General features: G+C 30.2%; 5 protein-coding genes and 1 long non-coding RNA gene across 12 annotated transcripts in view; 4 read left to right on the top strand and 2 right to left on the bottom strand.

Moving 5' to 3' along the window:
- Rbp (RIMS binding protein) overlaps positions 1 to 4,290 on the top strand; it is a 17,108-nt gene extending 12,818 nt beyond the window's left edge. For all 3 annotated transcript variants that reach the window (XM_017900909.1, XM_017900908.1, XM_017900907.1), the window contains 2 exons: positions 670 to 920; positions 2,428 to 4,290. In XM_017900909.1, the coding sequence (XP_017756398.1) occupies positions 670 to 920; positions 2,428 to 2,970 (794 nt within the window). In that variant the 3' untranslated portion in view covers positions 2,971 to 4,290. The remainder of the gene's footprint in view (positions 1 to 669; positions 921 to 2,427) is intronic.
- A 3,886-nt stretch (positions 4,291 to 8,176) lies between these two features.
- On the bottom strand, positions 8,177 to 10,016 carry LOC108548077 (uncharacterized). The gene is made up of 5 exons (XM_017900851.1): positions 9,857 to 10,016; positions 9,264 to 9,567; positions 8,963 to 9,124; positions 8,403 to 8,808; positions 8,177 to 8,277 (listed from the first exon to the last, which is right to left on the bottom strand). The coding sequence occupies exons 1-5, from the start codon at positions 9,970 to 9,972 to the stop codon at positions 8,177 to 8,179; spliced, it is 1,089 nt and encodes a 362-aa protein (XP_017756340.1). The 5' UTR covers positions 9,973 to 10,016.
- On the top strand, positions 8,543 to 10,149 carry LOC108548078 (uncharacterized). The gene is made up of 3 exons (XR_001890245.1): positions 8,543 to 8,613; positions 8,691 to 8,771; positions 10,026 to 10,149. It is a non-coding gene; the product is annotated as an uncharacterized LOC108548078 (long non-coding RNA).
- Positions 10,150 to 10,699: 550 nt separating this feature from the next.
- On the top strand, positions 10,700 to 12,370 carry Arc42 (Activator-recruited cofactor subunit 42). Its single transcript, XM_017900852.1, has 5 exons — positions 10,700 to 10,721; positions 10,803 to 10,902; positions 11,097 to 11,764; positions 11,826 to 12,049; positions 12,111 to 12,370. The coding sequence occupies exons 1-5, from the start codon at positions 10,700 to 10,702 to the stop codon at positions 12,321 to 12,323; spliced, it is 1,227 nt and encodes a 408-aa protein (XP_017756341.1). The 3' UTR covers positions 12,324 to 12,370.
- Positions 12,371 to 13,902: 1,532 nt separating this feature from the next.
- On the bottom strand, positions 13,903 to 16,239 carry vib (phosphatidylinositol transfer protein vib). Its single transcript, XM_017900850.1, has 6 exons — positions 16,072 to 16,239; positions 15,642 to 15,672; positions 14,784 to 15,047; positions 14,626 to 14,703; positions 14,172 to 14,552; positions 13,903 to 14,089 (listed from the first exon to the last, which is right to left on the bottom strand). The coding sequence occupies exons 1-6, from the start codon at positions 16,086 to 16,088 to the stop codon at positions 14,045 to 14,047; spliced, it is 816 nt and encodes a 271-aa protein (XP_017756339.1). The 5' UTR covers positions 16,089 to 16,239; the 3' UTR covers positions 13,903 to 14,044.
- Positions 16,240 to 17,569: 1,330 nt separating this feature from the next.
- On the top strand, positions 17,570 to 22,610 carry POSH (SH3 domain containing ring finger posh). Of its 5 annotated transcripts, XM_017900911.1 has the most exons (14): positions 17,570 to 17,713; positions 17,775 to 18,397; positions 18,476 to 18,590; positions 18,735 to 18,833; positions 18,994 to 19,130; positions 19,236 to 19,359; positions 19,457 to 19,780; positions 19,874 to 20,166; positions 20,237 to 20,562; positions 20,624 to 20,826; positions 20,913 to 21,055; positions 21,507 to 21,674; positions 22,165 to 22,278; positions 22,416 to 22,610. In XM_017900911.1, the coding sequence occupies exons 2-14, from the start codon at positions 17,940 to 17,942 to the stop codon at positions 22,597 to 22,599; spliced, it is 2,688 nt and encodes an 895-aa protein (XP_017756400.1). In that variant the 5' UTR covers positions 17,570 to 17,713; positions 17,775 to 17,939; the 3' UTR covers positions 22,600 to 22,610. The 5 variants fall into 5 exon arrangements, with proteins under 5 accessions (XP_017756400.1, XP_017756401.1, XP_017756399.1 ...); XM_017900912.1 differs by having other exon boundaries at positions 17,570 to 18,397; positions 20,916 to 21,055; XM_017900910.1 differs by having other exon boundaries at positions 17,570 to 18,397.
- The last annotated feature ends 1,432 nt before the right edge of the window (positions 22,611 to 24,042 follow it).

Genomic DNA, 24,042 nt, shown 5'->3' with positions numbered 1-24,042 from the left:
TTATATTTGCGCCATATACATATATATATATATATATACATACACATATACATATATATATATACATATGCATGTGTATAAAGACTGTATATGTATATATATGTATATATGTATATATATATATGTACATATATGTATATAACTATATTACGTGTATTCTATATAATGACATAATATGTTTCTGTGTGCCTGAACTGATCGATGGTCGTCGTGTCACATGATTGTCGTTCGTGTCGTGTTGTCATGCTGGCCATTTAGACAATGAAACAATTTACACGCCCCCGTGAATCGTTTTGGATTATCAATGCAATGCTTTGTCAAATTTCATGTCTTGAAGCATAAAACATAAAGCCACGGGAAAGATTTACAACATGCGCAAGTCCAGGTTTTGCCGAGTAATTCCGAGCTTCGTTGTTTTCCAAAACGTTAGGTAGCAAATTATTATTCGAAAAAGTAAAAAGATACGATAGAAATTTAAAAAAAGAAAATACGATACTTAGAAGAGAAAAAAAATTGTTCGATATATAAATATGGATGGAAGAAAAGTACAGTTTCATTAAAGTGGAAAAATATTACTTGGCATACTCGACAGCGCGTCTAAATGTCCATTTAGAAAGGATAAATGCGCCATGAATGACAACACGGTCTTGTTCTCTTCTCTGTTGCTAGATGCCTGCATTGTGCCTGTGTCTGTCCCTGTCTGTCACTTAGACTCTAGACAACAACAACAACAACAACAACCATCACTAATGAACAACCAACAACATCAACTCCAACATCAACAAAACAATCCACCGCATCTAGCGTACCAACAAGCGAATCACCACAGCTACACGACTGTAACCACGTCCAACCAACATGGGCCCACACCTATGGGTGCCCATCAGCAAGGTTCCGTACCACCCCACCTTCAACAGCAGGTGAGTACACTGCTCTATTCAGAAGTTTTCACTTCTGCTTTCTGGCGTGCTTCTTATCTTCTCATTGCAAAACTTTTACAATTTCTCAACTACATCTCTTTTATTACCTTCTTTTTTTTCAATTTCCTTTTGCGCTTTAGTTCTAGTATTCTTTCGTTTTCCATTATACCTCTATCATTTATGGAAGAAAACCCAAAGAATGATAATCGAGTCCGATGGCTTTGACAATTTAAGGATTGCAAAAATATTTTCGATGATTCAGGTATGTTATTGGAACTTCTAGGCGATTGGTGAATTAACAATACTAACGGTATTGAATATTTTTAATACAAATATTCAATATCTACGGTACCATATATTGTTAGAATGTTACATAAAATTTATATGATGAACTTAGACGAATTTATCGTTGATGCGAGCCGATTTTGTGAATTATCGTACGTACTGATCATTTTTCAACAATATTTATGTGCTTCTAACAGTGATACAATGAGAAATTTTGCAATTTATACGAAAAAAAAAAAAGAAATTGTGAAATTCTCTTTAAGATATAACAGTATTCATGACAATGAGCTATTTATAGCTAACATTTCTTTGGCATGAATGTGCATTTGGTAGATTATACTTGAAACGAAGTACAACGTTTCAGTCTTATTATTAACACTTTCGAATAAATATCAACGAAAGAAAGAGATGTACAATATTGTACACTTTAACAATGATACTTGCGTTAAATAAAAAAAAAAAAGAAACAAGCTTGTCACTAAATGCTTTTAATCGATAGTCGTCTAAGCATGTACATTAGCCACGTAACTTGCACGAATACGCAGTAAATCATGCTTCTTCACTAATTAAAGGTTTTACGATTTTCTGGAGTACAGCTGCTTCTCTCTTTCTTTCTCTGCTTTTTTCATTCTTCATCTTTCCTTCTGTTCCATACAATCCTGTTTAGTTCATTCGATTACATCTCGTATCAGTAGAGTAAAATTTGTGCGTCTTACAGGTCAGCATATCGTCACGTCAATCAAAAGTAATCTCCTTACAATTGGGCTATCAAATGAAACGTTTTGTTTCGAATATCGCACTCGAATAATATATTTTAGAATACATTTTCATATCTCCGCCCCTTCATTTTGGTAACAATACATCGACATATTAGTATTAAATGCATTACGTTTTATAGAACTTCATAAGGTAGTTGCGAGTTTAGTAGGGAAAAAGCAAGACATCATTATAATGTGTATGAAACTATATACCTCGATGTTCAGTTAGATCGAAGATCAACGAACACAGCATCACAAAGGAATCCCTTATTTTAGACTATAATTTTATTTCAACTTTTCAGGACACCGAGAACTCGAAACAATAACACTAATACACTTAAACGAAACATTAATCAAGTTGGTTGAAATCGTTTGAAAACTTATACGAATAAGTTGATAAAACGAAGATACAAACGAATAACTATAAGATCTATTTCATTAATTTCTACCGCTTTAATTTTTAGGGGAAGGGGAGGGGAGGCGTGATTAATCGTGGTAGTAATGTACCAGGAGGTATGCAGAACCTTGGACAGCATATGCAACAACAAGACTACCAGCAACAGAATCAACCGTATCAACAACAGCAACAAAATCAACAGAACCAAAATTATCCGCAACAGAATCAAGGATATCAACAGCAAGGTGCAGGTTTTGGTGCTCAAGGCCAACAGTTCCAGCAGCAACAGCCTCAGCAGCAACAACAGCAACAATCGAATCAACCGTACTCGCAACAAAACCAGGGTTCTTCTATGCAAGGCAGTCAGGGAACAAGTAAACCGATGAGAGGAATACCGACTGTATTGCCGACGCCTCAAGCGAAAGCGCAACCAAGTACCACGCAGGGCCAACAACAGCAACAACAGCAGCAACAACAGCAGCAACAGCAACAAAGTACAGGGCCAAATCTGATGCAAAAATTCACGGAGATGGCCGGTGCGAGCGCTGGCGGCGATATCCTGTCGAAAGGGAAAGAACTGATTTTCACGAAGTTCGGACTAGGCAAGTGAGTTATTACCCTGCCCGTGTCGCCAGCTCCGCTTCTTCTCCATTTCTGTCCCGCAACGTTGTGATGGATCCACGCTGAAAGCTCGAGGAGTCAAGAGAGTTGTCGTTAAATCAGTATTACGGAGAAACTTTCGCGGAATGCAAGCGAGACGCGCAGGCAGGAACGTACGAATGCGTCTCGTCCGATCAGGTCTTCGCGAATATCCCTGAACGAATACAGATATAAATGTGTGCTGCCATTGCTGCTGCTGCTGTTGCTGCTGCTAACGACTGTTATTATTTTTCGCAAACCATTGCTGGATCGTTCGATTAAAAGCACTGTTCGTCCGCGAAAGACCGAGTTACTTAATGAGATTGTTACCAACAACCTCGTTCGTACGATCACCTATAATCCTTAGCAACATGAAAAAGGAAAGAATGTTCGCTTGCGTTTTTCTAATAATACCATTCGGGGAAAATCGTTTGGGAAAGCATTACAACCGATCTCGACGTAAAGTTGCACGATTAATGACTTTGATTCTTCAGAATATACGCAGAACCCTGAAAATAACGAACAATCTTTGTTGCATTCTTTTCGATCTTCTTTTTATCCTCATTTGTCGTCTCTTACTTCTTCTTCTTCTTTATCTACGACAGAAGCCCTAAATATCACGTAGACGGTTTATTGGAATGCTAAAATACGTTATCACGACAGAAACCAGCCGAGCAAAATACGTATAACATATAAATAAAAATAATCTTTTATCTAATCTCTTCTAATCTTTTATCTATACGTGCGAAAAAATAGCGTGGATCAAATCGAAATTGCGCGAAGTTGATAAAAATTTGTTAAAAAGGAAAAGAGAGTAGAATTGTTTTATTTCGTAGTTTAGACTTTTAAGCTGTTGAAACTTCGCGTTACAAAAGGTTTTTACAAACTGTTAGACAACGGACTGACATTTTTGCGACAGAGCATTCTAAGGAAATGTCGAAACGTGACATAAGTACAGAACAGACTTTTATACTCTTGTCCCCTGTCGTTTAGTTTCCCCTTTTTCATTTGTTTTTCTTCGTCTGGTGTTTAATTTTCTTCTCCTAATATTTACAAGTGATATTTGCTTTAAACCATTACCCGCATATAAAGAGAAAGAAGTAAACGAGTTACTATAACAATAGTCGAATAGATATTAAGCAAGCGGATCATTCGTAAAGGAATAAACTGAGAAGTAGCTCTTTGTCATGTTCGAGCACGACAATGAAATTAAATGATTTTACAAAACAAAAGTCAGATGACACGAAGAAATACATGTTAACTTAATAATCGGTCGAAGGATTTATAATAGGGCGACTCGTGGATCAAACTGAACTACGTTATAAACATATAAATATATAAATATATAAATAAAATAAATAAATTAATTAATTAATACCGCTCCAAGGGAATGGAGTACGAATTCGATCGACGAAAGAAAATATGGGGGGAGGGGGGGATATGGGAGATAATAGCATACGTATATTACGATAATGAGATATAAATATATACATATACATATACAGTTATGCGTACATACGTATACGTATATATGTATCGATATATCTACGTAAAGGTATGTATGTATACAAATATATATACACATACATATACATATTATATTTAACTATTGCAAAGTGTTGTTACATTAGCAAGGCGAAGGAAGCGTGACAAATTTGAAAAGTCATTTTGCCAGTATCATACTTTGAGAATCATAAACCAAATTGGTCAAAATTGTTATTATATATCGCGGGTATATTTGTGTGGAACCGATAGTTGCCTCTCGCCCGTTCATGTTAATCGAGTGTCGACAGATGCGGTAATAAGCGGCGAAAGGTGTACAATGTAGAAATTAATTAGCAGGTCGTCGAACGCGTGGCCCAATTGAAATTTGGTTTAACGAGAAGTCGTCGACTTGTATTTTCCTGAACTGACTTTCCACTACCGTGTCGCATCGTTATTCGTGAAAAATTGAATCTTTGTTAAGGGGAATCGTTTTCTGGGCCACGAGTTTGAGAGCCAACCGTAGTGACACCATCATTCAGATTCGTACTTAATCGGTTCGTGAGTTTTGTTTTTGCAATGTCGATCATGCTGAATCGCATAACGTTTAACGAGCAAGAGTTACAAAGCCTGGATATACTATGACTATGGACCAAACCACACTTTCTCAAGACAGTGATTCGAATATTTAAACGTAGATTCATTTTCCTTAATTCCGTCAAGTTGTTTCTTTCCGCTTTCTTCGCGACAGTAGCTAAGCCAAACAACAAATGACGATATTTTTATTAATATTTAGAGTCTGTATTTGGAAACTATGGACGTTGATATGTTACAAAAAAACGCGGATCTTAATCACATTATCGTTTACAGCGTAAAAGACACGGAATATGTAACGTGTAATGCTTGCTCGATCGTCGTGTTCGATTTAACGCACGAAATTGCAAAATTAACTTAGTGTATCTTGTCCGACCCTTCTTCGCGCGAACGTCGAAAACTTATAATTTGTATGAATCAAAAACCTACTCAAACGGATACATATGATATCGATGCTGTTCTTTAAAATATATTTATCAATGACGCCGCTTGATTCATTAGAAGCAAACGTAGTATTATTAATATCGTTGGAAAAAGTATTATGATTTAACGATAAGATAGTCTGTTATATAACAACTAGACTGTTATCAAAGTATGCCATTGACTTTGTATATGTTCTTAAATACCTAGTGAATCAAAATGAATTAATTATGATAGCCTCTTGATTTACTACATTCCAATGGATTAAGCGGAGTAGAAAACTTGTTTATCTTGATCTTTGTCCGATAGAATCCCTTGCGTGATCTCGGAATAAACTCGCGATTGATGTCAGAATTCCTATGAATATTTGCTGTGAACATATCTAATGTGAAATGTTGATTCAGGCGATTAAACGAAAAAAGAAAAAAAAAGAAAAAAGACTGACGTGACATTTAAGATCTTCAAATACTTAACACGTTCGCTACCAATATCAGGACCGATCGATAAAAGCTATCAATTTGGGAATTCAGTCGATCTCTGGAAAAATGCATATGAAAATAATAATTAACTCGCAATGTTCACGAAAAATTAACGAATCGATATGTATTAAAAAAATGATATATTCGCTAAAGATAGAAAAAAGAAACAATAAGTAGCCTATAATTAAAAATTTCATTCAAATGGTAGTGAATGTGTTAACTAAATATTACTTAGCAAATCTGTAACGTTCATCTTCCATGTTTTTAATATTTTTTATTTTTTTCCTTATTTTTCATTGTTCTTTAGCGATAAAAGTAAAATCACGTAGCGAAATGAAATTAATGCGATTTAAACGGGGATGTATGCGAGAAGAAATGAAGAATCATTGCAAATTGTAGCCGCATTAAGTATGTACGAAAAAAAATGTTGGAACAGTTACGAAAAATTTTCATCTATTATTGTTAAGTGTTAGATATGATAAACGAAAAAAAAAAAAACATGCAGATAGTCGTAATAAAAGAAAGCAAAAATGTAACGCGAGGGAAAACCCATTTCAAGTATTCCACGTATCGAGAGCTAAGTTCTGTCTCTTCTCTCTTTGTGATCAGACCAAATTTTAGGAGATAATAATTTTAAAACAACAACAGGAACAATAAGCTGACGCAATGCAACGGTCGAACACGATTAAGAACTAATGAATAATACTTAGTCGAATCTTTTTATTTAAACATTTATCAAAAGTAAAAATATGAAATGAATAAAAAAAATACAAACGCAGACTAAACGTAAATAATGCTCTAAGAAATTAAATCAAGAATAAAATATGATAAACAAGTGTGAGGAAATATAAAAATGAGAGAAAATTGTTTTCTCTTAGATACCTCGAAGTTGTTTCGTTCGTCGTCTACGCTCATTTTTGTGTAGTATCTCACTTGTACATTGTCATTGTTATAAATTTAGTCGTTGAATGCATTCGTATAAAACAATCTTTTGATACCGCGACAGCTAATACAATATGAATTGCAGATATAAGCCGTGCCGAGGATGCATATGTGTATGTCCTAAATAATCGATTGAGGAATGATCATCCACATTCGTCAGTCCTCTTTCGCTGAAAAGACCGTCTTCATCGCGTGGAAAATCCTTTCAATTCGATGAGGAAAATAAATTAATTAATTAATCGGTGTTAGGTCTCATACTGAAACCTCTCTTTCAGAAAAGTGTTTTCCACATCATGAAAAAACTAGATGTATTATACATGCGTTATTTCAATTTAGATAACGGTTAGTTGAATAATACACAATATTTCAACAGTTATTAGTAATGAGTATTAATCTTCTAAAAAAGATTAAAGCTCCCTTCGGAATCGTAGAACTTTGTTCCATGAAAACACTTTATGGAAGGATAGAATAAAGTAAAAAAGAGGAAGAATGTGCATACGTGTGCGTGTGTGTATATCGGTGCATATATGAAATAATAAGAATAAAAATCAGAGAGGAAAAGCGTTGGTTTGGAAAGAGAAGAATTGAAAAATAAATAGTCGCAGAGTGTAAAGTAGAAGACCCGAGGAACATACTTCGATGATGTTACTAGCTAGGCGCCAATTATTGTCATTCCTTCTCTTGCATCGATATCCTAAGATTGTATAAACAGAACGTAGCGCAAAAAAGAAAATCGATTATATACACTCATACAACTTTTAATATAACGAATTATCGCATCGATTAAGCATGTCAAATCGCCAGCTACGTTTGTCATTCAATAATCTTGCGCTTTGTTTTTTCTATGAATCGGTGCATAACAATCTATTTCTTGTTAGCCCAACTGAAATATTGGAAAAAACTGCTACAAAAGAAAAAGGTCAGCAAAAGACACAATGTTATTATAAACGATTAATTAATAAAAAACAAATCTTGTTTGTTGTTACTTTTTGGTATCCTCGTCAAATCCTTTTTGTCATGTCCTATTAAACCAATACGACAAAAATATCTGCTATCGTAAATTAAACATATTGATTAAGGAAGAAGTGATCGATCTACAAAATAAGTGTACACGTATTTGATGAGCAAAAGTACTTTATTCAACATGAACTATGACACTGTAGCAGAATGGATATACATACATATAATGTAATCACGTGATATATATTTAGACTTAGAATATCATAGACTAATGCAATGTAAAGAAAAAAGTGTTATGATTTATGTATCCTCCTCCCAAACGGTTTCGGTCAAGATTGCGATATTGTCCAATCCTCTCATTGGCGCATATTCCAGAGTCCACATTAGATTAGTAAAAACAACTAAAAATAACGTTATCAATTCTTAGTTTCCTATTATATTTACTTTAATTTTCTACCAGTTATTTATTTGTAGATATAAGATAATTATCTTATCATATCTTGTACTGACTAATTATTCAACTTACGCATCTCGCCTTGATGCAAATCTGCTATTAGTTCGGGGCAAGAACTATTACAAGGATTTATAGGAGTCAAACGAAGTTGCGTAGCTCCACGTAATTGAGCTAAGGCTATAAGACCTGAATCTAGTTCGACTTTTTTATAACTCGGACTATTGTAATCCGAGGACATAAGCACCCAATTAAAATGCGCTGGTGAGACAGTACTTGAAAGGAAGTATGGGCGTTGGTAATATTTTCTCAACACCTTTACTGCATTGATATCACAGTTTTGCCAATGAACGAACCATTTAGCTACTTCAGGTGAATGTACCCGACGTAAAAATGCTGCCAAATCAGATGAACCAGTTCTTAAATTGGAGGTTAAAGCACAAGGTACTGTTTCCATTAAGCGCTCGTTTTCTAAATAAAGCTGTACATACAAATAAAATATACACCAATTATTTAGTTTGATATAACTGTTTATTTTTAAACTATGTATTTATATTACTAAAAGAAGTAAAACATCATCAACACACTATTATGTGAAATAAATATGTCCTTTGCATTGTAACTTTTCTACTTACATGAGTAATGTTATCAAACCAAAAGTAATCTGTGTTCATAACTGCCCAAGAATCCATTGCATCTGTAATAATGGCAGGTGCATCCCTGCTTAAATAATTATCAACAAGATTACGGTATCTCACATCTGACAAACGATCAATGGTTTCTAAAGCTTCACAAGTCTGCAAATATAATTTTTAATAAGCTTAATGATTGGAAAAACCTTTATATAACAACTATTTCTTTATAGAAAAAGTTAATTTTGTAAAATATATTTTGACATTTTAAAATCAATATCTCAATAAATATTACTGATCATACCACACAATCTTCTTCAGTTATCATGTAATCATTATAAAAAGGATTATTGATCATACAATTTTCATAGTACAAGGGTTGCCAATTCCAGATTGGTAGAACTTTAATTAGTAAAAGACGACTGATTGCAGTAAAATGTGTTCCAACAAAATCAAGTTGGGCTGCTAAGCAAGCCAAAGTGCCAAGAATAATTAGAACAAGCGTTCCACGGAAAACAAGTTGCAGCCAAGAACGTCGCATTGCAGCTACTAATGGTTGACAAATAATATCCATTTCCTCTTCCGTGAAACCAGCTTGTTGACAGTATCTGTATACCAATCATATAAAATATAATCATCATTAATCAAAATTATATAAAAATATAATTAACATTTAACATTAACACCATATTTCTATATATGATGTAATGTATAAAAAACATATAAGAAAATGCCAATAATTCAAAAGAAATTAAGAAAAAATTTAAAAAATATAAAAGTATTTCAATAAAAAGATATGTTGCTTTTTGAAATAAAAATAACAATATTAAAAAGAAATCACTATTGTAAACATTTTAAAGAAAAAAATTGTAACAAAGTAATAAAAAGTTAATTTACTTGTAAAATGCATTCAATTCATCATCTATCAATCGCAACTTTTCCGAATGTGACATTTCTTGCTGTTCTTTCACATAATTTTTGCGCAATTGTTTAACACATTTACTATTTGACATCTTGTGATTTTAATTCAGTACGAATTCCTAAATATTAATTTCTAAATTTGCAGAGTTCACTGTCTGGGTTGAAGAAACAAACTACTTATTATCGAGCAGAAATACCGTCTGTACATGCGCACATTTTCGTATTACCCACGCTACATATTGATTGTTTATTACCACTGTTGAAAATATCGCGGGAAAATATAGTAAAATTTTAGTTTTATATAATTATGAAATAAACCAATATATAATATAAATAAAAAAACATTCTAAAAGTAAAAAAAACTATAAACTTGCTTAAGAAAAGTTTTTGAAAGCAGTATTTAAAATAAGAAGGATAATAGATTTAGTTTATTATGTATTTGTATTATTTTGATTATTTAGGTAGCTTTGTCCATTTTCACTAGGATGTTATATCAGCATCTCTAAATAATATAGATGTATCGTATCATTTTCTATAGTTCATATTAAAAATTATTATAAATTACATATATTCGGAAAACTATTCAAATTATATATAAATATGTTTATTTTTATCGTAAGCATATAAAAAATCTTCTAACAAAAACCAATGACGCATTTGCTACAATCTGCACTTATGAATTCAGCTTATAGTATATATAGTTATTATTACATGTAAACGAAGTTGCTAGATATGTTAATATTGTTATAATTTTAAAAGTGTATTATATCATTATAAAACATCGAAGAATTAATTTCTATTTAAATAAATTTTATAAAAATGTACAGACTAAGATTACTCAGTAAGTATTTATTTTAAAAATATTATTTTACGTATATGTATAATATAAAAACCTTATAATAATTTTCATTGTTTAAACAAGCTATACAAAATACAACTACATTTTATAATAATGTTACTCGAAATATTGTTGGACTTTCTATGCTACCAGAAACTCATCAAATGTTACAAAAAACATGCAGGTACTAATTTTTATATATTTATTCATTTAGTAATCGTAATGTACATATTTATTCATTTTAATTCTTTTATAAGTAATGTTTTAAAATAAATTAATATAGAAACTTTTCGTTACAATTTGTAATCTTAGAATACATACTCTTTTCTTTTGCAATATAATTATTAAATATATTCTATATAATTAATGTTGTTATAGAGACTTTGCAGAAGCAGAATTAAAACCTTTAGCAGGAGAAATTGACAAAAAGCATCTTTATCCAAAAGAACAAATAAAAAAAATGGGAGAACTGGGTTTAATGGGTATAACAATTCCTGAAAATTTAGGTGGCACTGGATTGGATTACTTGGCTTATGCTATTGCAATGGAAGAAATATCTAGAGGTTGTGCTAGCACAGGTGTTATAATGAGTGCACATAATTCTTTGTATTTAGGACCAATAGAAAAATTTGGCAGTAAGGAGCAAAAAGAAAAATATATAACTCCTTTTACAACTGGTACTAAGATTGGATGTTTTGCTCTTAGTGAACCAGGTAATGGTAGTGATGCAGGTGCTGCTTCTACTACTGCTATATCAAATGGAACCAATTATTTAATTAATGGCACAAAAGCATGGATAACAAATGCATATGAATCAGATGCAATTGTTTTATTTGCTACAACAGACAAATCTAAAAAGCATAAAGGTATAAGTGCATTTATAATTGATAAGGCTACAGATGGTCTTTTTCTTGGTAAAAAAGAAGATAAATTAGGTATTCGTGGTAGTAGTACGTGTTCATTGATATTTGAAGATTGTAAATTAGCAAAAGAGAAATTGATAGGAGAACCAGGAATGGGTTTCAAAATTGCAATGATGACTTTAGGTAAAAAATAAATAAATGTTCAATGTCTAAAAATATACTAATTACATTATGTAATTTCTAGATGCTGGTAGAATAGGAATTGCTGCTCAAGCTTTAGGTATAGCTCAAGCATCTGTCGATTGTGCGGTCGAATATGCGGCAAAACGACAAGCATTTGGCAATGCCATCATTAAGTTGCAAACAATTCAACAAAAAATTGCTGACATGGCTCTAAAATTGGAAAGTTCAAGATTACTAACGTGGCGAGCAGCTGCGCTAAAAGATAGAAATAAACCATATACAAAGGTGTGAAGGAAAAAAAATAATTAAACTCGAACATAATCTAATAATTGTTTTTGTTCATTAGGAAGCTGCTATGGCAAAGTTATCAGCTTCTGAAACATCTACTTTCTGCACTCATCAATGCATACAAATTTTAGGTGGTATGGGTTACGTTACTGATATGCCGGCAGAACGTTATTATAGAGATGCGCGCATTACTGAAATTTATGAAGGTACATCGGAGATACAAAGATTAGTGATAGCAGCAAATGTTATCAGAGAATACAATATTCATTGAAATATTTAAATCCGCCATATATTTTTTTTTTACTAAAATTGTTAATATGCAAGCAAAATATTTGTATATATTTTATATACATACATGTATATAAAATTAATGAAATAATCTTTGAATATGTTTATATATATTTTTATATAAGAAAGAAATCAATAAATGTTATATGTCAAAACTGCTAACTAATTTTTTCTACATGATTCAATGTTACAAAATATATATGTATATATGTAAATATGCAAAAATTATATGTTTATATACATATATACTAATATTTCATTATTAGCTCCTTAGCAATATTATAGGAAATTCTGTTCACGATTTCTACCGTGCTCGTCATGGGGTGATAACTAATAGTTTATCTAATAAAGTAACATTAACGCATAGGGTTGGTAGACTGCTCATAATGAGATTTTATTCTAAAATCTCTATTAATATTGTTATTCGATAAGATCGCACATCATACTTAAACGCTAAAATTCATAACTGAGCAGCACAAATTCTGATACTCCCTGTATTAAGACCTCAGAAAGTTAATAGTTATTTTGTCTAAATTGCATTTCTAAAACTATCTTATATACTACACTATAGATCCCAGTATAACAGGTAACAGTATACATATAATTTGTGCAAACGACAATTACGATTCTTTTCCAACTATATTTTTATCGGATTCTTTCTTTGTTTTTGCATAAGCGAACATGTTGGATATGACATATAGATTTCAGTTGTTGTACAGAGATCTATTGGAATGCAAAGAAATATATATGTATATAACATTTCAATTTGAATTTCATTGTATGCCTCTTTTTTTATATACAATAATCCATTCTTTCAGTATTTTAATTTTCATATTTTTCAAAAAAAATTTATATCAATATAATAATTAAAATCGATTTAGTTAATGTTCATTAAGTTGGTCCTAATTTTGATACATACATATATAGATATATATATCTTTTTTGAATCTTTAAATCAAATGCACAAAACATAAACAAAACACAATTACTGCAATTTACTAGACATTTGTTACTTTATCTATTCCTGATACGAATTTTAGTAAATAAATTATCACATAATTAATTTTCACTTATAGAACTGCTAAAATACCTTTGTTTAATTTTTCTGATTATTATACATTATTTAATTAGATTTGAAAAACCTCAGGCCATGCTATACGAATTCATTAAAACTGCAGTTATATAAATATAATAAAGTTTCTTACACTAAATCATAAAATTATGAATTTAAAACACAAATCACTAACTGTAATTGAACTCGCAATTTTTATGTCAACTGTTCTTATTTGTTATGCAGCAAGCATTCTGTATGATATATTTATAAACTTTAATATCGAACTACTATGGTATTAAATAACAATTACATTTTTTCACCTATATTTTATCGAACTGTACTTTTTTCTTGATTATTTTATACATCATATAAGTCAAACTGATTTGTACCAGTTCTTTCTTATTATTGGCTATATTATAATCTTCGATTGTAGATACATTTATCTAAAACGCTTGTAAATGTAAATAAATTAAAATCATAAGTAATCATAATAGACACTGAATCTAAACACTTAAATTCTGAAAATTGTCCCGATCCTGCAGGATCGCCTATGACAAAACATATGTGGGTGTATTTCTATAAGTATGCGTATGTATCTGAGACATATAAGAAAATTGATTTAACCTTTCAAAATAGAAGCTATCAAAGCTTCAATCATCAGCCTGCATACCCCTTACTTCCCCTTGATCTCTTTGCTGAAAAATATAAAAATCTCTTGCAATTAAGTAAAAAATAAAATTAGTAATAACAATAAATTATATTGAAAAAATGATTTACCCTATCTAATTCTTCTTTTGTATTTTCTTCAATTGCTCTAATATCTTCCATAGTTAAACCATACCAACGATCTATCCAACAAAAAACTTGTCTATGAAAGTTAGTAAAAAGGCGCCTTTCTGCTTTTTGTATGAAGTTTTCAACACGATTTTGTAGACCAAACCATTTAAATTCACAAGTGACTAACTTATAGCATGTCATTACAGGTTGAATATTGTTCCTCCAATCCTTCCCAACAAGAGGACCCCGACCTGTTTTCATAGATTTGAATTTAGTTGGATCTTCATCCTCTTTGTAATCAGCAGTTGCAATTGGGTCATTTGCAATATCTATATGTATTACTTCTCTCATTTTTAACTTATCGGGGGGTAATTCATGAACCTAATGATTAAAAAGCAATAATATACTACATAAAAAATAAAATTAGGTATATATTTTTAATTTTCATACACACATTATGTTGATCTCCAACATCATCAATGTGAAATGATTCAATTATAATTACAAAATTTTCTTTCATATATCCAGGATTCTGCACAAACAATAATAATATATAAAAATATAAATTAGAAAAGCACACAAAATTTTATTACAGGCACAAATAATACTTACAGTAATAACTGTTTTGCAATAGGGATAAGCATTCCAAGCTTCTTCATGAATTTCCAAGGAATTCTTTGGCAGTATCATACGGATAAAAGCAGGCACTTTACTAGCTAAATGATAAATCTTGTATGTATATTGACCTGAAGAATATTTTCCACCAAGCAGAGGATAATCTGTGAATGGCTCATTTTTTAATACTTCTATACCCTCTCCTCCTCCAGTATTATTTTTGCTAGCTTCTGCTACAGAATACAGCTGAGCCACTTGATACTGCCATGAAGTAAATCATATTTCATAATACATAAATTATGCACAGAATAAAAATAAGCTGAAGACAATGTAAACTTAATTTTAATAAATTAAATCTATGAAATAAGTAAACACAAAGAAACATTTTTTTAGTAGGTATAACTTTTATTATAACAAAACCATATTATCTATCATTTTTTTCATATAAAATGTTACTTTTTCTATAACTTTAGATAATTTCTTTCTCACAAAGCTCAAAAATGAAAAAAAGTTAACATAAATAAATATATTTTTGCAAGTAATTAAAAATTACATTAAAATAAATGGAGCAAGGGATAACATTAACTACATCAAAATAATTGAATAACAATAAGTATAACAATGAAATTAGCATGATATGACATTTGTCGGATACGTTAGATCAAAAATTCAAAACAACAATTAAGATAACCACATACTTCTATAAATAAATGTGAATTAAATGATTTGCAATTTTTGTTAATTACATGATGCTGATGTAAAAGCTAATTTAAGTTAGTTTTTCTTTTTCTAATGAAATAACACATTTCAAAGTGGGTCATTATAATAAGAACTTGCTATTCATCAAATACATACCTCTTTCACATTAAGAGGTAAAGTGACACGGCTGTAACAGAGATTAATTAATTATATTTATGTTCAATTAGTTAATAAGTAAAAAGTGACTATATATTTATGAATAACGACCTTGAGTACACTCAAGTATAAAATTAAGTATTCTATAGTAGCCACCAAAAATTGAACGATTGATAATAACGTATGACGAATGAATTTCTTTTAAAACATTGCTTATCAATTAAAATCAATTAAAATAAAATTATTTATTGTGCATAAAATTTCGTCCGTATGGACGGCGAGGGATGAAAGTACATCCCTCTTTACCCCTCCAATCCCACCCATCGTTAAAGATTAGTAACCATATCCCAAGAATTACTTTTAAATGCGCGATCAAATTCGTTTATCGCGTTGTATTAAATTAACATTAAGAAATCTCACAAGAACTTACAATTCCTTGATAAGCATTTTAACAAGCAGAGCACATGGGCTGCAGTAATTACAGTGCGACCACACAGAACCACCCTTGCTTCAGCAAATTCACTCGTGTTATCTCTCAACCCGCAGTCATACGCATACAACAGCGTCGACTCTTCAACCGACTGCTACACACTCGATCACTGAGTAGTCACACTGCTATAGGTACTAAAAGCACACGTACTTGCGCACACGTGTACATTGAATTTCCCCACTCTTATCTCATAGACACTTTGCAAGTGACGTCATGCTTGCCTGATCATAGTCGCATGCGCATTTATCATCCATCAAGTTTACAATTATTTAATCTGGGGATTTTATATACAAATTTTCAAATAAAAGCATCGAACCAATTATCAAAAATAGTAATGTTAGTTAATGTATTCATTTGTATACTAGTGGTTAATTATATGTTTTAGCTACAATTTATATTTTATTAAATTTAAAATACTTACGTACGTTCTGTATATTGAAATGAAATTTGAAATCGAAAAGCTACAAAAATCACCATGGACTTTCATAACAATTGAAAACAAAGAAATACAAACTATATAAATTATAAGAAACTAAATTTAAAATGAAATATTCAGTTTTAGAAAGATACTTTTCTCTCACGTTTCTGTTTTCATTTTGCTTTCTTACTTGTCAATCTATAAGAAAACAAGTAAATGAATAAAAATAAATACATAGATGAATAAACATATTGCTTTCTATATTATCTTATATATAATATTAAAGTAATTTACAATATTATTACCTTTAATTTGTTATATAATTTAAGTTGTATTATAGGATTAATTATGCAATAACATAACAACAGATATTAGAATAAAATAATTTATTATGAATGTTGTGTATGCTATAGAGAACAATGTAAGTATCATAATATTTAACAAAAAATTCACAACAATAAACAAAAGTTATCATCGTTATAAATATCGTTTACTAAATAAATTATTAAAAAATATAAGAAAAAATATTTTTGCATAATATGTAGATATACAAATAGATAATTTTCTTCATGAAATAGAAAAAATTATTTTCATTGGTTACTTTTTATCTAAATATTAAGGAAAATTTTTTAAGAAATTTAAAAAAGTACATAATAATTAGTTTTAAAAGTTATTAATTCGTCATTTAGAGAGTATTTATAGATTCATGATATAGAATATATAATCTACATAAAGACCTATGATATATAAGTTCCAAATAACTATACAAATTTTATATATATATATATATAAAAGTCCATAAAAAGTAGGGAAGCATATTCTATAATTGTTATTGTTTTACTTATATAGATATGTAGGTATACTAATAAAAATTAATTTTTTGTATGTACATTAATTGTTGCTTCATAGTTATACCTATGATTGTAAAATTTATATCGTATATAGATGTATCATGTAACATTTGTTGGCTCATTTTAGAATCGACTGTAATCGACGAGTCCGATTGATCGATATGGTTTGGTGTGTGTAACGAAATGTACTTGGATGACAGCGCGTATGCTGACGCGCCTAAGAATATTTGGTTTAGGGTAAATGAAGAGATGGAAGAATAGTTCGAAAGTTACAAGAATGATTCAGTAACATGTCTACATATTTTTTTTTGAGGTGGGCTTATTGGTGGACTATTATAATTATCAATCAAGTACCGTTGTTGTTTGTTGTATAGAAGATAAGTACGTCAAATGTATGGTGGCTTGTGGCTGCACAAAAGAGGAGACGCGTGGAAAGATTAGAAAAGCAGGAGAAGCTACGTTCAAAAAGAACGGACATAAGAGAATAAGTTGAAGAAAAAAGAAAGATTAAAAGTGAGCGTTTGAAAATTCAAATCAGAATGGACGAATGTATGTTGAATGATTTGTTAGAATGTTCGGTGTGTCTCGAACGATTAGATACATCAAGCAAAGTACTTCCCTGTCAACATACCTTTTGCAAGAAATGTTTAGAAGAAATAGTTAGCACTCATCGCGAATTGCGTTGCCCAGAATGCCGCATTTTAGTTGATGCTAAAGTGGATGATTTACCTCCTAATGTATTGCTGATGCGTATTTTAGAAGGAATGCGTAATGCAGCACCTAAATCTACAAAATCTATTACTAAAAGTAATGCAGGCTCTCAAAGACTCTTTGGTGGCCATCAAGTAACTTCAGCTTCTATCGTAACTACTAGTCCTACTCCTGCTGCATTCACAAATGAACCAATTCGGCATGGCAATGCAACAGCAAAACAGATTCAAGTACACAATCAGACATATAGCAGAGCAATCTATGATTATATATCTAAAGTCCCAGGGTAATTTTATAATTTCTTTAAAAATTAAATTAATATTTATTTAAATGATAATATTTTATCATTTATGTTATATTTTAGAGATTTGTCTTTTAAGAAAGGTGATATTGTCATTCTTCGTAAAAAAATTGATAATAATTGGTATTTTGGAGAAAGTGCTAATAGTCATGGAGTTTTTCCATTATCTTATGTTCAGGTATTTTAAAATGTGTTATAATATTAATATAAAAATGTTAAAAATATTTAGTACTTAACAAATTTATATATAACCATACATATACCCACATATATGTGTATGTATATATGTATATATATAAATATATATATATATATATTATAGGTAATGGCACCATTGACACCAGATGTTCCTCAGTGCAAAGCTTTGTATGATTTTAGAATGACTAATGATGATGAAGATGGCTGTCTTACATTTAATAAGGTACATTAATGCACTTATACCTTCATTTACATCTACAATAATCTAAAATTTATATGTATAATATTTATACATTTAAATTGTAGTACCCATAGAATATACATAATAAGTATCTTCATTTATAAGAATAGTTATAAGAATATTTAAGAACACAATTTTACAGGGTGAAATTATTAGTGTTATTAGAAGAGTTGATGAAAATTGGGCAGAAGGAAAACTTTTGGATAGAATTGGCATCTTTCCATTGGCTTTTGTAGAATTGAATAGCGTGGCAAGAGCTTTAATGAAACTTTCAACGAAGTAATCTTTATCATTTACAACTTAGAATATAGTGTCGAAATAAGATTTAAATATAGCATTAAATCAATATTAGGTAAATATTAACATATTATTTCTCTTAAATAGTGCACAACCAGGTCCATCAAGAGTAGCACCTCCTACACCCACCAATGAAGAAACTACACCCCTTATACCAACTGATCATTCGCGTAATTTACAAACAAGTCAACCAAGACCTCAACTTGTGCAGGTATTGTAAAATATTTTTTACATGGATTCATTTTTTAATATTTCAAAATATTAAAAATATCTGTAAAAAGCTACTAATTTTTAATATCTTTTAACAGAATACAATTTTACCAGTTTCTGATACCATTTCAAATGTCTCATCAGGAGGTAGTTCTTCAACTACCACTCCAAATACACCTAATAGTTCAACTACATCTAGCAGTTCTAGCACTGCTCCAAGTAGTCCTAGTAGCCCAGCAACATCTCCTCCTGCAGCTGGAAATAGACATAATGTTAAACGTCATAGTTTCACTGCTGTTAATACTAGTCATCAGACTCATGTACATCATAGACATAGTGCTGAAATACTTAGCCCTCCAGTAGACAACGCTGTTGGTAACAGTAATAGTAGTTGCAGTAATGATTCATTTTCTTCACTGCAGGTGAAAAATAATTTATTTAACATCATTATAATTAAAAATTTTATAAACTTAATTTTTATATTATAATGGTAAGTTATTATTTTCATTTATTAGACAAATACCAGCATTGTAGATCACAATCTTCGACATAGACGAAGCGGTAGTAGTGATCTTGCTCTTGCACAGACATCACAGGGTGTGTCTCCAGGTGTAATTGGAAACACTCATTTACCAGCTGCATATATAGCACTATATCCATATAAACCTCAAAAAGCAGATGAACTTGAATTAAGAAAAGGTGGCATTTATATGGTGACGGAACGTTGTCAAGATGGGTGGTTTAAAGGAACTTCTAATCGTACTCAAAAGTGTGGAGTTTTTCCAGGAAATTATGTTGCACCTGCTAAGTATATGAAATATTTATAATAAAAATATATAATATTATTTTTTGGATTTTAAATAATTGTATTTTCGTAGATGTCAACGTGGTTTGTGTCGAGGATTACCAAATACCGGGCAGCATCAGAATTTGCTATCATCAACAAGCCAAAATAGTACTGAGTCACGAATAACTGCGACTTATACTAAAAATAAAGGATCGGTTCCTCAACCCTATAACTCGCGTACATTGTTACCACCAGAATTACCACCACGCGCTATTAGTCCGTCTTTCATGGTATCATCATCTTGGCATGGTCAAAGTCAGACTCAAAATCAAGAAAGCAGTCCTCCTCGATACAAGGAACAAAATTCAGCAAATCCTCTTGGGCGTAGTCATAGTGCTGTTATGTCACCGAATATTTGTATGTAATAATTTTTTAATATATATTCTATTAAAATACATGACATTACTTTTTGTTTTAGCTTCTCCTGGAAAGCAAATAACTTTACCACAATCACTAATGACTACAACTACCATTACTAGTATTAATAATAGTGGCCCTGCTGTTACTGGTGCTGCTTCTTCCATCATGAATGAAATGAATAAAAGTCCAAATAGTATTTTGCATGCTGTGGCTTCTCCTTCTTCTGCTGCATCTATTTCTGTATCGAAAAACACTGAAAAGGTATGTTTATATTTGTATGATATTAGTTTTCTAATTATACAAATATATATAAATAAAGCATGCATATGTACTTTTACACTGTATAGCAGAGGGAAAAAAAGGATAAATGTGTTTCTTTAATGCGTCGATTAACCAATATCAAGAAATCAAAATCACCACCACCTACTACATATTCAATGGATAATCCTGTTTTCGAAGATAGTAATTCCATCAATCCAGTACATGTTCGGTAAGTTTCTTTTTTCATTATAGTAATAAGTTTATGCTTTGTATAAGCATAATAATAAATTTAAATATATAAATTTTAAACGAATAAAACAATTTTAAATAATCCGTTTATGCATGTTTATAATATACTTAATATTTTATTAACACTTCGCATGCATTGTTACTTTAAAATTATTTATATTTTTATGTGCATATAAGATATGTGTAATTGTGTATATGTATTTTCCTCGTGTGTTGTATAATTATTAAAACTAGCACTGCATGAATATGTTTGCATATATAGAAAAAAATAAAAAAATTAGTTATATAATATACAAATAGTTTGTCTTTAAACTGTTTTTTTTTTTTTTTTTTTTTCAATTCTATTTTTTAACACAATATGAGCTGCACGTGTTGAATTATTTGTCTAATTCTACACGGGGGGGGGGTTGGGCGGATATATTTAAAATTAGATCGGGATCTTGCCCAAGTCAGTTGCTACAGGTGGGAGCTACACAGGAATTAAATGCTTCAAACAACCACCATCGTTTGTGTCCAGGCTCTGTGCAGGGACATGTCACATCTTCACAAAGACTTAAATACAAGGAGAGACCATCTTTACCGGTCTCAATTCTTCAAAGGTCAGTTATTAAAATTATGTTTGACAAATAAAATAATTCAAACTTAGTATTTACAGTAAAATGCATTTATCTTGACATAGTTGTCCAGCTCATATATAAAATGGAAATTGTATTTAGTCTTTTATAATGACATAATATGTATATAATAATTGTGTGATGCATATTTTTAACTGCAGTAATGTTTGCAATTAAATGTGTACTAGTATAAGATATAGGTAAGTATATTAATAAATATCGCAAAAATTAAGATGTGTATGTTGCAAATGCTTGATTACATTGATAACATTGATAACATTAAAGTATTAAATTTCATACCTGTGTTTTAGTTACGTTTTGTAGTTGTTACTGTTTTTATAAGTTATGAATTTTATCAAAAATTTGCTTGTTCGAGTATGTGTGCATTTAATGTATGATCAGTGTACAAAATTAACAAATATTCTTGAAACTATTGCATTTATGCATTTATTACTATTATTATTAATATTCATAGATCTAACGAGTCAGGTGGAATGGCATGTACACCAATAGGAAATCATCACCGTAAGAGTAATTCCTTAGATGCTGGTATGGGAAAGCAAGCGAAGCAACAATCTACTCGCGAACGGTAAAAAATATTTAATTATTACTGAGGTTGTTTTATTTCTTATTTTTATCTTTTCTATTTCTTCCTATTTCTTCCTATTTCTTCCTATTTCTTCCTATTTCTTTTTACAATCCTTTAAATATTATTTTTTGCTTCAGAGAACGAGTATATCGATTTCGTTGTATTGTGCCATATCCACCTAACAGCGAATTTGAATTAGAACTTCGAGTAGGAGATATAATTTATGTGCACAAAAAGCGTGATGATGGCTGGTACAAAGGCACTCAGCAAAGAACTGGTCGTACTGGTCTTTTTCCGGCAAGTTTTGTCGAAGCTTTCTGAGATACAGCGCAAAATCATTTTGTATTAGAAACTTGTATATAATTCTGTACAAGTCCGAAGTGACATATTGCACGTCATTTTTCAGGTTTATTAAAAATGTAATCGTTACTCTGAAGGTAAGTGTAGGATTTAAATTGTGAGAGTAATCTACATCATAATGTAGCAGCATATACTTGTATATTACATGTAGTATGTTTACATCTTTTTGTCATGATTATGACATTTTCTAATTATACAAAGAATGAAATGTAGTAAAATTGTTCTAAATAGTTACTGCCATTATTGTTATATTAAAAAAAAAATTATTAAAAGTTAGTAACAAAGCAAGAGATTATGACATGTCAATACTGCCATTTGAACAAAAATAGTTACATAAAAATATCTCAATATTGTTTTTATTAATACAAAATTAGTTCCGTTATATTTAGTACAGTAAAGTCTATGAGGTTATATGTATCTATATTTGAAACAATATTTTATTTGTAGTGATTTTTGAAAATAAGGTAATTTGTTTTTTTATGAAGCTTGAATTGTTATTAAATTAGTAGTAATATTATTAAGATTTTGTTCAATTTATTGGAACTGTTGTTTTTAAAAAATTTACATAGCATATTTTATAGTATCATTGAAATTATATGAACTTAAAGAATTGTATTTATTTCTAAAAATTATGTCATCTTTTATCTTAATATGATCATAATCTGATAAATTAATACGTATATTATTTTTCTTAAAAATTATTATTCTTTTATATAATTCTTATTATATGGAAGAACTTATAATATTTCATCATGGACTGTATTTTATATTAAAGTGTATTATATTAAATATTAATACACTTTTTCCTTACACAAAGATATACTGAAGCTTATAGAATAATTTTTAATTATATGAAGCCATTTTTGTTAAACATGTGATTATTAAAGACTGGCCTATATTTTTGCAAAATTGTAGACATTTCAGTTAAATAGTTTTTGACAGAAACAGTAAGTTGTATTATTAATACTAACAGTAAACTCAATTGTATATCTGTATTGTACAATTTAATGTTTTTCTTACTTATGGAATATTTACATGTTCAAGCATAATAAGAAATTATATCATTAAGAGCCTACTTCACACAATATAATTATAAGAAATTATTAAGAAGAATTAATGAGCTTCCTAAGACCAAATAATCAATGTTTGGTTAATTCTTTTCCCATTGAGAATGCTATTCTTAATCATGTATAAACGTGCATAAGAAATCTTTAGTATATTAGCATTGTTATTATTCAATTACATTAATTTTAAAGCAATGCTTATTGTTCATAGAATAAGTCTGATTCTGTATTACTTTTTTATATATATTATAATTTATTTAATTTATATATCTGTATTTACAACATAACAAAAATATCTTTTATAAATCTTTATTAATGTATAAGTATATGTGTGGATAGT

The sequence above is a fragment of the Eufriesea mexicana genome, unplaced genomic scaffold (genome assembly GCF_001483705.2).
Source record: "Eufriesea mexicana isolate 0111107269 unplaced genomic scaffold, ASM148370v2 scaffold1358, whole genome shotgun sequence".
NCBI classification, from domain to species: Eukaryota; Metazoa; Arthropoda; class Insecta; order Hymenoptera; family Apidae; genus Eufriesea; species Eufriesea mexicana.
Note: the sequence above shows the minus strand (reverse complement) of the source record. Positions and strands in the feature narration are given on the sequence as shown.

Coding starts and splice junctions, on each gene's coding strand:
- LOC108548077 (XM_017900851.1), bottom strand. CDS start 9,972: ATGTCAAATAGTAAATGTGTTAAACAATTGCGCAAAAATTATGTGAAA. Junction 9,125..9,263: donor TAACTGAAGAAGATTGTGTG/GTATGATCAGTA, acceptor TTATATTTGCAG/ACTTGTGAAGCTTTAGAAAC. Junction 8,278..8,402: donor TTTGCATCAAGGCGAGATGC/GTAAGTTGAATA, acceptor CGTTATTTTTAG/TTGTTTTTACTAATCTAATG.
- POSH (XM_017900911.1), top strand. CDS start 17,940: ATGGACGAATGTATGTTGAATGATTTGTTAGAATGTTCGGTGTGTCTC. Junction 20,167..20,236: donor AATTATGTTGCACCTGCTAA/GTATATGAAATA, acceptor GTATTTTCGTAG/ATGTCAACGTGGTTTGTGTC. Junction 20,563..20,623: donor TGTTATGTCACCGAATATTT/GTATGTAATAAT, acceptor TTTTTGTTTTAG/CTTCTCCTGGAAAGCAAATA.
- vib (XM_017900850.1), bottom strand. Junction 15,048..15,641: donor TACCTCTTAATGTGAAAGAG/GTATGTATTTGA, acceptor ACTTCATGGCAG/TATCAAGTGGCTCAGCTGTA. Junction 14,704..14,783: donor ATTGCAAAACAGTTATTACT/GTAAGTATTATT, acceptor TTGTTTGTGCAG/AATCCTGGATATATGAAAGA.
- Arc42 (XM_017900852.1), top strand. CDS start 10,700: ATGTACAGACTAAGATTACTCA. Junction 10,903..11,096: donor ATGTTACAAAAAACATGCAG/GTACTAATTTTT, acceptor ATGTTGTTATAG/AGACTTTGCAGAAGCAGAAT. Junction 11,765..11,825: donor AATTGCAATGATGACTTTAG/GTAAAAAATAAA, acceptor TGTAATTTCTAG/ATGCTGGTAGAATAGGAATT.